General features: G+C 48.5%; 1 protein-coding gene and 1 pseudogene across 11 annotated transcripts in view; one reads left to right on the top strand and one right to left on the bottom strand.

Moving 5' to 3' along the window:
- The window catches only part of Arhgap39 (Rho GTPase activating protein 39), a 160,662-nt gene that overhangs the window by 119,377 nt on the left and 28,819 nt on the right, over positions 1–12,466 (top strand). For all 11 annotated transcript variants that reach the window (XM_003463699.5, XM_063231289.1, XM_063231288.1 and 8 more), the window contains one exon: positions 7,005–7,433. In XM_003463699.5, the coding sequence (XP_003463747.1) occupies positions 7,005–7,433 (429 nt within the window). The remainder of the gene's footprint in view (positions 1–7,004; positions 7,434–12,466) is intronic.
- Positions 1,370–1,947, bottom strand: LOC106026190 (small ribosomal subunit protein uS19-like; annotated as a pseudogene).

Below are 12,466 nucleotides of genomic sequence, written 5' to 3'. Positions count from 1 at the left end.
CTTTGTCTCCACATGGAGGCCTCTAGCTGCATGTGCCCCTCAGGCTGTGTGTGGTCGTCTTCTCTCAACAGCCTCCCTGGTTACTATACCTTTTGCCTTTGTGTGGTCTTCTGTGTCACAGCTTCTTGAGTTGGCACTGTGTGTTCCCTAGGATTTGTGCAGCAGTCCTGTTTGGGATGTTACGGTAATGCTGCAGTGAACAGCCTATGCCTATAAATTTGTGCTTTTGGAGGTGGGTCTTGAGGTAAACTCCCATAAGGACTTGAAAATCAGAAGGTACTGCACACAGTGGTGTTGCCACATGCTCCTGCATCTGTGTGCAGTATCCCTGTGGTGGCTACCTGCAGCTTTCGTCAGGAGGAGCCTCTGGCCAGGCATGTAGTCTGAGTATGAGGTCTGTGTGCAGCTTGAGTTTTATGTCTCTGATGATGTGCCAAGTAGGCAAAGGTAGCATCATCTGGTGTTATGGTTCACTGTGTAATGCTCTTATCTTTTGTCCATTTTCCCTTAGTATTTTTCATCTTTTCATGCTCAGCTTTGCATATGAAGGACACGAGTCCTTTACCTATAATTTATATTGCAAATGTTTGTAATACCTAGGTCCAGAAACTGAAAATCTTTTTTACTTGCAGTGTTTTTTGCCATGTTAAAGTTTTTGTAGTCAGATGTACCTGTCTGTTTTGTTAGTGCATCAGGGTCTTTAATCACCTTCACCCAGGCAGAAGGGAAATACACCATGTTTTCTTATGATGCTTTTGGTTTGGTTTTTTGGTTTTTCGCAGTGCTGGAGGTAAAACCCAGGACTTTGTGAATGCTGGGTAAAGAACGTGCACTCCACCAATGAGCTGCATCTCTTGCCCCAGAGTTTTTTTTTTTCTTAGATCTCCAGTTCATTTAAAGCTTATTCTTATGTGTGATGTGAAATGTGGGCCTGACTTTCTGGTTTTGAAACTCACTCCAGTTGTCCCAGCACTCTTATTAAAAATTGCCTCCTCTGAGCTTAGGCCCTGCATCCTCTGGTCATGTTCTGGGTATCTCTAGGGGACTGGAGCTGATTCAGCCGTGTCTGGCTCACTGCCCAAGGGGGCTGCTCCTTTCCCTTCAGGCCTTCCCTTCAGCTGCCCATGGTATTCATTTTCCACATGTGGCATGGGTTCCGGTAGAATATTCCATCCTTCTCCCCACCCACACACCCATAGGCAATGAGTATAGTGATGAAGGGGGCCCTGAAGGTGGGCCAAAGGTGGGTTATGACTAATGACATTGAGCACCTTTGTATCTGTATTGGCTGTTTGTATCTTTTTAGAAAGGTTTCCATTCAGATCATTTGCTCATTTTTTTTTCCTTAGGACAGTGGAGGCTTTATTGGCTAAGCAGCTACTTGAGGGAGGATGAAGAGTGAGGAGTGGCTGGTCCCGATGCCAAGCCAGCCGTGCTTCACCAGCTTGTAGGTGATGGAGAACTCACCCTGGTAGTGGCTGATTATCTCGGGGTTGATCTCCACCTGGTTGAAGGTCTTGCCGCTGTAGGCACCCACCATGCTGCCCACCATCCTGGGCAGGATGATCATGGCACGAAGGTGCGTCTTCACCACCTCGGGCTTCCTCATAGGCTGGGCCTCCTTGCGCAGCTGCATCAGGTGCTCGTAGGATGTGTCCAGCAGCTGATGATCCAGGTCCATACTGCAGTAGGTAAAGTTGCGGAAAGTTCACTTCTTCTTCTTCACTTCTGCCATCTTGCCAGGTCTTCAGAAAAGCCATTTGCTCACTTTTTAAAATTTATTTGTTTTTGTGAAGCTGGGGGCTGAACCCAAGGCATGCTAGGCAAGTAGTGTACCATTGAGATACATCTGTATGCCTTATTTGCCACTTTTAGCCATTTTTGTTGTTGTTTGGTGCTGGAAGTGGAACCGCAAGCCTTGTAGATGCTAAGCATATTCTGTACATTCTCCACCCCACACTCACTTTCAAAATTATTGAATTATAAGAGTTCTTTTTAGGGTCTAGGTTTCAGTTCCTTGCCAGAGAGAAGATTTGGAAATGTGTTCTTCCATTTATGGTTATGTTTTCATTTTGCCTGGAGTACAGTATCATTTATTGTTATTTTGGTAAAGTCTTATGTATCAGTTTCCCTTGTTGCTTATGCTTCTTGACACCATGTCTAAGTGTCATCACAAACCCTGAGCTCATGAAAACTGACCCCTATCTTTTCTTGTAAGAATTTTATCATTTTAGCCTTTACATTGAGGCTTTTGATCTATTTTGAATTAATTTTATGCATGGCATGAAATTAGGACTAACTTCATTCTTTTGCGTGTTCACATTTACTTTTCTTCACAGCACCATTGTCGAGGAAAATATGCTATCCTATGCTTTCTATGTTGAGTGGTCTTGACACCATCACTGCTAGAATCTGGAAAGTAGGGAAGGTGCTCCTCATAACTGCCACACACCTAACACACTTAGCATTCAATGTGGTCATTCTGAAAATACTTATTTGGGCAGTCATTATCTGCAGTAAACATCTCTAAGAACAGGAGCAATGGAAGAGTTGCCTGTTCATCCAGGCATCAAATAATGTGTCACCAAGGGGGGCCCTGTTCCCTGCCATCCCCTTTGGAGCCCACAGGTGACTGTATTCCTCGTCTTAGTGTATGGATGACTGTTGTCTCTCCTTACACCTTTGTCACAAGATGGTCCATTTCTCCTTTCAAATTTCATTTTAAATACTGTTACTAAATAGTCAAACACAGCTCTGACAAAGTTAGAGGGGCTGCTGGCCCTCAGAATCTCTGTCGCCTGTAAGATCAGATCCAGCTTGTAGCAGAGCCTTTGGACAGTTCCAGCTGCTGATCATGGCTTCCTTGCATACCAGATGAAACATAGCGTGTTCAGTGCACATCTGGCAACTGAGCACCCTTACCTTGTATACCTTGTTGGCCTATGGACTAGCAGCCTCTGCTGACCCATGCTCAACTATACTTGATTCTAAAGCCAAGGATGGAATGCCTATTCTCTGATCCGTAGTCCTGACCACTCCATGAGGAGCCCATGGCCTCACATGCACATAGCCACCAGCTGAGCTCTTCCCCGTCTATTAAGATCTGGCTTCAGCCAGAATCCATGGGTACCCTCTATGCTCTGAAGTAACTGGCCATGGACCTCTAGCAATTCCATGTGTGCCTGGCTCTAGAGCTCAGTGTCTTCTGTGCTTTTGCCTGCCCTTTGTTTTCTGAGGGTTCTGCCTGAGTGCTGCCCCCTAGGGCTTTTTAAAAGCCTGGGCTCCTGCCCACATGCACCCAGCAGTGCATAAAAATGGAATAAAGCCCATCTTCACTTAGAGAGCCTTACCACGTTAATTCATTTCAAAGTACACTTTAACCAAAAATAAGAATTGGTATTACTTCTTTTAGGGCTCAGAATATTCAGTTCTGTGCTTTGGTAAGCTTCTCTGTGCTTAGAGGGATCCTTCAGGGAGCCTCCTGACTTTGTTCTGGTAAATGTAGCAGAGAGAAAATGAAAGCTCAGGATCCCTGAAGAGTTGAGGTGAATACAGGGCCCTCTAAGCATAGAAATAGCCACCTGCTGTGTCCTGTGGTTGGGGAGGCTGTGTGCTACTGTGAGTGCCTTGTTCTTGACATGTTTCCCTTGTTAAAGTGGTCAGAGTGACCCTGGCCAGGCCCTAGCACCATTCTGCCTCTAAGTACAATACTGAAGAGAAAATCTTGACTCCTCTATCTGTCCCCTTTCATCTCTGTTGACTTCTCTCTGTAACACAGCTTTCCGTCCATCCCCTGGAACCTTCCCTCCTACCTGCAACTCCCACATATCAGCCTGCTCTTGCCAGTCAGCCAGGAGGACGTGTTTACATGGCCAAGTCAGATCAGCCCTGCTGGTGTCCCCCGTCCCGACAGCTTCAGGCCCTGGCGCAGGGTCACCTGAAGCTGTGGTTCTGTCTCCACACTGACCTTGGTTCCTACCACCACCTTCTTGAAAGCCTTGATGACTCCTTAGGTGTTTGTTAGCCAGAACTGTCATCACCCTGACTGAGTCTGCACTGAGGGGAGCAGAAGTTAACTGGCCCCAAGATACAGTCTCCATGAGATGGAAACAGCTGTGCTGAGGAGGCAAGGACTCCATGCCTAGCCTGGCAGCTGTACTAAGCATCCCAGACCCATAGGGTAACTTTTCTTGGATGCTCCGGGAGGCTCAGAGCACTGACCCTGGGGATGAGCCCCATTCATCTGGTCTGCAATGGAGTTGGTTGACACATACACACGTGTGTTGTCTGTTGGTTCCCCAGGAGGGTCTTCAGGTGTCACTGTCAGTTTTTTGTGACCTCGTTCTGGAGGGGATATCTGGGGCATGGGTGCCTGGACGGCTCCCACCCTGTCCTGAGTGCTGTGCTGCCATGAGCATGTGGACTGTACCCTGCGCTCCCGCATCTTTCCCTCCTGCTAGGCTTTCAACTACTGAAGTGGCCACAGTTCCACAGCGCTAACCATCCCAGTCACCTGAACCCAGCACAAGAAGAGAGGCCATGATCCTTGCCATGTCAGTGGCCTAACCCTTCTGATGATAGCCAGACTCAAGGTGTTAGCAGCGCCCTTCCTGGTTGGGTTTACATTTTCTTGGGCTCTGCCCTTCTCTGGTGGTGAGGAGCACTTTTACCTCAAGGAACCATGACGTGCTTGCAGTGTATGGTACTTCTTCAGTCTCCTGCAGAGTTCCTTGTTTTAAATATAGCACAGCAACCCTACCTACTCCTCTGTGCCTGGAGTGTCAGCCTATGCTGCCGCCCGCTGCTCTGATTATCCTATGCTGCATCAGTTCCTTCTCTGTGTGGATTTGCTCTTGGGCCCATGTTAGTTTTGGTGATTTATTTTTAAACTCGACGTTTCAGTTAATCCTTTCTACATTTTCCTGTTTTTGTGGCCACCCATCTCACTGCAGTCCCCACCACTAGTGTGCTGTCCATGAGATGCAGCCACCTGCACACCATACCATTCCTTCCTGCTGTCCCTTGGTTAGTCCTTAGCCTACATAGGTCTAGTTCTGATTTTGCTGGGTGCTTTTCCTGGGAGAGATAAGTAGGTGTCGACCACAGCTGTTTCTTTTTTTTTTTTTTTTTTTTTTTTTGTCTTTTTCGTTTTTATCGGTACCAGGGATCGAACTCACGACTGCCTGCTTGCAAGGCAGGCACTTATGCCACTGAGCTAAATCCCCAGCCCCCACAGCTGTTTCTTACGTGACCCTGTCAGGTTATACTTAGTCTGACCACCTCTCCCTGGTTGTTGCCTTGGGTTCCCTCTGTCAGGGTAGGCTCAGGGTGATCCCCGATGCTGCAGGTCAGGGAAGATTGAGGCCCTTGAAGGTGTGCCTATATTACGAGTTCCCTGGCTGCTGTCCTATGTTGAAGAAACAACACTCCATGAACTGAAAGTTGTTGGTCCTCTGTCACATGGTTCCCATCACCCTCAAGTCTGTGAGGGAAGCTCTGAGGTGGCCCTTAGCTCAGTCACAGAGACAAAGAGGCTAGGGCTTCCATGTGGGGTTCATGCTTCTAGGGAGAGCACCATTCCCACTATGGCTGTGGGACAGGGGCAGATATCTCAGAGCACCTGTGGAGAGGAAGGCAGGGCCATTTGAGTTTTCAGCAGTGTGGAAAGCCTTGTTCAGGGCTACAGGCATGAGTGGGAAGAAGACACATGTCACCACTGTGGCTATATTGGGCGAGAAATCTGCTCCAGGGTTGGAGTGAGCAAAGTGAGGGACCTGCTTGATATTTATTTGTGTGATACTTGGATTCTCTTTCCCACATGACTGGGCCATGCAGAGGGTCAAGAGAATTATGATTCAAGGAGCTAGGAATATGCTGGAGAGCAGCTGTGTCTTCAGGAAAGGCATGAGCTCATGAGCTGATGCCACCTGCAGCCCTGGCCCTGCATCCCTGTAGTGCTGAGCTGTGGGAGCAGGAGGAGGAGAAGGAGGTCACAGAGTGTCTGTGATCACTGGGGTCAAGGGGAGGAGCTGCAGAAAGGTTCGAGGAGTGGGGTGCGCAGCCCAAACAGCCACAGAGCTCTCAGGTGCTGTTATTGGCTTGTGTATGTGCATCTGCACACAGGGGACTGAACTCCTGTGCAGAGTACTCCCCAACCCCAGACCCACCTGCTTCCAGTAGACCGGGGACCAGTGCCTGCAAGAAAGATTGAGGTACCTGGAGTCTTTGTGAGCAAGAAGCAGGGACAAGTGAGGCAGCAGTGGCAGGTTCCCCCTTTAGTGTGTGGGCAGGGCTTCTCCCTGTGTGGGGCAGTTCCACCTGCAACCTGTGCCCCCAGGGCAGTGAGGGAGCACAGAGGCACTTGTGTCTAGGTCTTGAGAGAAAGATCATGATGTGATGATAGTCCTTGTCTTGAGCATGCAGTGTCACCAAGAATTTGGAAACTTCAGGTGGCCTCTTTCTGGTGTCTGTTTCCTCCTGGGAGAGCTTTCCATCTCCCCCAGCCAGGTTTCTACTAAGCCTTTCCTTCGAGACAGATCCACCAATCTGTGCTGCAGACTGACCCACAGGAAATGATAAGGCAGCTGCCCAGGGATGTGTCTATGCCAAGGGGCATTCATATCGTTACAGAGTGGTTCTTGCCACATAGAAATTTGGAAGTCGTCCAAAAGAATGCCATATGTCACAGGAGCACACCTGGGGTCATACATGCCCACATTCAAAGAGCCTTATCAGGATGCTTTATGCTGCTTTCCAAGTGTTTTTGTAATTTAAAAGCATTGCAGATAGGGCTGGGGATTTAGCTCAGCGGCACAAGCACCTGCTTTGCAAGCGCATGGTTGTGAGTTCGATCCCCGGTACCGATTTAAAAAAAAAAAAAAAACACACATTTAAAAGCATTGCAGAGTTGGAGGGTGTGGCCTGGGGGAGGGGTCGGAAGTGGAGAGAGGGGATCCAAGGCCCTTTGCAGCCTGCTTGTACTGATGCAGTGTCCTGTCCCCCAGGCTGGAGTGGGTGGAAATCATCGAGCCGCGCACCCGAGAGCGTATGTATGCCAACCTGGTCACAGGCGAGTGCGTGTGGGATCCCCCGGCCGGTGTGCGCATCAAGCGCACCAGCGAGGACCAGTGGTGGGAGCTCTTCGACCCCAACACATCACGCTTCTACTACTACAGCGCCGCCTCTCAGCGCACTGTGTGGCACCGCCCCCAGAACTGTGACATCATCCCGCTGGCCAAGCTCCAGACGCTGAAGCAGAATACCGAGTCCCCGCGCGCGTCGGCGGATAGCAGCCCGGGTCGCGGCAGCCGTGAAGGCAGCACTGGCTCTTCGCTGGAGCCGGAGCCCGACGCTGCCACTGAGAAGACGCAGGAGCTGCCAACCAGGGCTGGTCGGCAGGTGGCGCTGGGAAGCGCCAGGGAGGAAAGCGGCAGGTGAGGGACGGGGCTGTGGGCCAAGGTAGGGAGGGGCTGGACCTAGAAGGATTGTCGCTGGGACTGAAGAAAACTGGATCTGGGAAGGTCAGGAACTGGGTGCGGGCGGGGTGGGGGCATTGTGGTGGTAGAGACAGACCTGAATGTAGAAAGTTGGCTGCCTGCAACTCCTGTCTCCCGTAAGTGTTCTGGCACTTCACCTGTGTCCCGTAATAATGAAGGTTTTTTAGTCTCTGCTAGGATCTTCCCTTGTTGCTTGCTGGCCTTTGGTGGATGTGGGGACGATGGGACCCAGCTGGTGCATGCCCCTACTTGCTCCAGCATTTTCTCAGTTCCAGGTCTTACTGACAGTGTCATTAGGCACCTGGATGCCTAGGGCCAGGAACTCATTGGATGAACAACCTGTAAGCAGGAGAGGTCCTGGACAGAAGGGGCTCTCAGCTGTTGTCCTCTCCTGGACAGGCTGTTGAGAGACCTCTCCAGTGAAGGTTTTATGACTGACACAGTTGTGTTTTTGGTATCTCCTTTGTTTCATCCACATGTGAGGAATGAGGAAGTGGCCTCAGATTCTCACAAACAGCATGAGGAACAAAGGAGCTGCCTTCTCTTGGCAGAACCTGTCCTAGGCATTACTGGGAGTCACAGGACCCATGAGGTTGCTAGTGTTGCCTGTACCTCTACTGGACTGCTACTCTTGGATGCCCCAAGAGGGAGATGTTGCTTTTATTGTCATTGTACAAGTGAAGAAACTGAGGCCCATCTGGAGGACTTTGTGGAGGCAAATGGGCCACAGTGGGAGCCAGTAGTCAGCTACCCGGCTGCAGGGGAACATTAGGGATGTGTCACCGGTTGCATCCTTGTTTCTGCTTATAGAAATGAGGCTATGGTATACACCTGGCCTTGTGGGTCACTGCCCTAACCTGGTATCTCAAGATACCGTTCTGTATTGTTGATTGAGATCAGTTTTGTTTCAGTGACAGCATCAGTGGTCTCTGTCAGTGAGAATGCCGTATCTGAGGATCTGGGTAAAGAGCCAGGGAGATGTGTCAAGACAGTGATCCAGGTGGAAAACATGAAGGAGATGGGACTGAAGGCTAAGTAATGAAGCTCTGCACTGGCCTGGGACTCAAAAGTAGTTGTTCTTGCACATGCCACCGCACGTAGAGACAGCCAGTATTCCGGGCAGTGGAACCAGGGCAGGCTGGATTCTAACTCAAGGAAGGCAGACACTGTGAGAGCTGTTAACACTTTGGGGTTCATCTTGGTCCTTAGGAGGTTGTGCAAGAGGTTGGATGCTGATAGGATGGGTGAGTGTCCTTTACAGGATTGGAAGAAGCCATTCTGTGCAGTGCAGTGGGGTCAGGCGGGCAGATTAGTTTATGGAATGTAGATAGTTGACCGTGTACTCCTGCATAGGGCAGGCAATGGTCAGTATGGATGCTGGACGTGGCATGAAGAGTCCAAGCTGAGTTAGAAGTAATCTTTGGGGTTGTGTACAGACACAGAACATCAGTTTGTGGGAGATGAGAAAACTCCTCATGTCAGAAGCAGAAAGAGGCCAGAATATGGCAGAGAGGTCCCAGTCAGGTGACCTTGGTAGATTTTGTCCTGGAGAAGGGTGTGGGGGAGAGTGTTGGAGCAGATGCAGGCAAGTGAGATGAAGATGGACTAGTGTCCACTGTGTGCAGAAGACTTGTTGCAGGCCTGGGGTTGTTCTGAGGTTACACAGGATCACTGAAGTATCTTGGGGCCCCAAGGCACATGAGATGGAAGAGAGGCATACAGATTTGGAATTGCACAGAGCACAATTTATTGGGTGCTTACAAAGGGAAGCATAGTCCTGGGCATCAGCAAACCAGTGAATACTGTGGTTTGGATCAGAAGGAGGGGCATATGTCCTGCTCAGAAGAAAAGTGACTTGGAACCTGAATGTACTTGGTTTATCTCAGGCTAATCTCAAGGATATAAGGCCCATTCCTGGCCAAGGAAGCCAGGATCCAGCTATAAAGTTCTAAACATTACTCTGGTGGGTTTTTATATTCATGATTTGCTGGGAAACTATGAATGAAACTGATCAGGACTACCCAAGGGTGATCAGTTTTGGTGGTTATACCTCAAGTTAGCTACAGTTAGGTCAGGTTGAACCCATGCACTGGTGCAGAGAGGCAAGCAGCTATCACAGGGCCTGGGAAGACCTTCACAGAGTTCATGGGTGTGGGTCACAGAGAAGACCAGAACATGATCCCTGGTTCCCCCAGCTGGAGCTTAGAAGTTTGGTGTAGCTCAGTGCAGAGGTTCTGAGTTCAGTCCCCAGGACCACAAAAACAGCAAAAAACAAAACATGAAATCCCTGCAGCCCTGCACACCCCATTGAGAAGCACCTGTGGATTAGTCCACCGATGAGCACACTATCTTCATGATCTAGCACTTCTGCGGGAGTCTGTTGATCCAGTTAGGGTGACAATCAAAACTAACTGGCATTCAGATATGTAATTAATTTTCTACTTAATTTTTTTGAGTTATATGTTTTAAGAATCATATTTTCAAAGCTGGGTGTGGTGGCACATACTTGTAATCCCAGCACTTGAGAGCCTGAGGCAGAAGGATTGTGAGTTCAAGACTAGCCTAGACTACAAAGTGAGCCTAGTGCCAACCTGAACTTCATAGCAAGACCCTGTCTCAAAAAGACAAAAAAAAAAAAAAAACAAAAAAACATATTTTTTGATTGTCACTGGTACACAGATATTGAATTTTCCATATTGGTGTTGTTATGCTTTTGCCAAGTTCTCAGTAAGCCTACAGATCCGCTGTCAGTCTATAATTATCTTTTAATTGGTGGCAGGACTTTGGGTACGAGGCTGGACAGACCATGAAATCCCAGCTCCTAATATGTTCCAGCATTCCAGCCTGGGCCCTGAGATATAGTGACATCTTCATTCAGCTTGCAAAGTTTCCTTCTATTTCTATATTTTTTATGTCAAGCTTAGCCATACCTAGATCTTGAAGATTTTCAATTTTTATATGTGTGGTATTTTGACATGTGTTTTCTGAAGCTGTTGGTATTGATGTTATGAGTTGAATTGTGTACCCTTGAAAAGATATGTTGAAGTTCTGACCATTAAGTCCTTTTGACTGTGACCTTATTTGGAGGCATGAGTTAGTTTAGAGGGCAGGCTGGGATGCTAATGACTGAATCCTCACAGTTGTACATGTAAGAACATAGCATGTGAAGATAGGGACAGGGGGCTCTATCACTTAGATGCATCTCAGCCTTTCTGGAAATAGATTTTTAACTCCCAGTGCAGTGTCCTCAGGTTTGCTGAAATATTTAGGCTTTTCTGTCCCGTGTGTTTCTGTGTGTGTGTGTGTGTGTGTGTGTGTGTGTGTGTGTGTGTGTGTGTGCATATCAAACCAAGACTTCATATGTGCCAGGCAACCGTGCTACCACTGAGCCACAATCCTGGCCCTGGGTTTTTTTACATCTTGAATCTAATTATTTAAGTGTTTTTCTAATCAAGTGTAGTGGTACACTTGGGAGGCTAAAGCAGGAGGATCACTGTGAATTCAAAACCAGCCTGAGGCACAGAGTAAGACTCTGTCTCAAAACAACAACAAAGTTGTTCTTTTTTCTATTTTTTCCTTTGGTATCAGGGACGTAACTCACAACCTTGTGCTTGCTAGGCAGGCACTTGTACCACTGACCTACATCCCTGGCCCTATTAAATAATCTATTTTATCAGATTTTATCGTTACATTGCCATAAAACTCTTCTATTTTGAACTTTTCTTATTCTTTTTCTTACTTAGTGTGTTGGAAGCTTAGCTCATTCATTTTCATTGTTTTTTCTAAAATAAACATTTGATGCCATAAATTTCCCTCAACATACTGCCCTAATGTGGTTAGTTTTTGGTGCATGGACTTTGCATGCTATGTACTCCCACTGTGACAGTGCTGTGACAGCTGCTTCTGCATCCCTTTGCACACTCTGTATCTGCCTGCCCCAGGTCAATTCTGGGCCATGTAACCAACCCTTCAGATGTCCTTGTGTCAGGGAATCCAGGGAGCTGACCCTGTGTTGTGCCCCATGAGTCTATAGATTGCCTCTCTCAACTTCCAGCCTTGGTGGTTTTGTCTAGTTTTGTTTTTTCTGCCCTTGGTGATGGTTTAGTTCCGCGTCCCAGGGCTTAGTGAAAACACAGACCAGGGTTAGGGCAATGCAGCCGTCTCACTGTCTATCTGAGGTGGGATATTCGTGTCTGTGTTCCCAGAGGTCAAAGTGGCAGTGCCTGGCCTGCATTTTAGAAGCGCTGTGGAGGGCAGGAGACAGGGAAAAGACTTGGCTTCCACTGGGGAAACCATTCTGGAGAAGCAGAGTACCAGCAGCTCCCCCACAGAGCAGGGCCCTGCCAGAGGTTGCTGCCTGAGGGATTTTGTGGCCCCAGACCAAGCCTAGCCCAGTGTACTTTTATATCTCAGAGCAGATTTCTGGTGGCCCCTGCTACACCACTCCCCACTTCCACATGAGTCCCTCCATCTGCGGCAGCAGATGATCGGCACCATAGTGAGCCCATATTTCTATGACCATTGCTAGGTAGGCCTGGCTGTCACCTGGAGGCCAGAGCTAGAGAGTTATTAGAGCCATGCTGAGATCTGCTGTCCCCTCCTTGCCTGCCTTCTTGATTTCCCAGCTTGCTGGTCTCCACCAAATGGCAGGAAGTCTGAGAATTCCACGCCTAAGATGGCCTCCTAGCACTAGCAGAGTGTACAGCTATAGGTGCCTCAGGAAGGAATATGGGTCCTTGTCTTGCAGGCCAGGTCCCCTCTACAAAGCAATAGATGCGGTTGAGGTGAGTGCCCTGGCCGGCCAGCCCTTCACTGTTAGCCCTTGATAGGATGTACATGGAAAGGATACCCCTCTCCTGAGAGGGACCGAACAGCCATCTCAGCAACCGTGCTTTCTAAGGTCGGGCTTTGGTGTGACACAGGTGTGATCTTTTTTTTTCTGTATTAGAAGTATCTTTACTGGTTCCCAT

Source organism: Cavia porcellus, unplaced genomic scaffold, assembly GCF_034190915.1.
Source record: "Cavia porcellus strain 051 isolate PalLab524CR breed Dunkin Hartley unplaced genomic scaffold, mCavPor4.1 scaffold_19, whole genome shotgun sequence".
Classification (NCBI taxonomy): Eukaryota; Metazoa; Chordata; class Mammalia; order Rodentia; family Caviidae; genus Cavia; species Cavia porcellus.
This window is presented reverse-complemented; position numbering and strand designations above follow the sequence as displayed.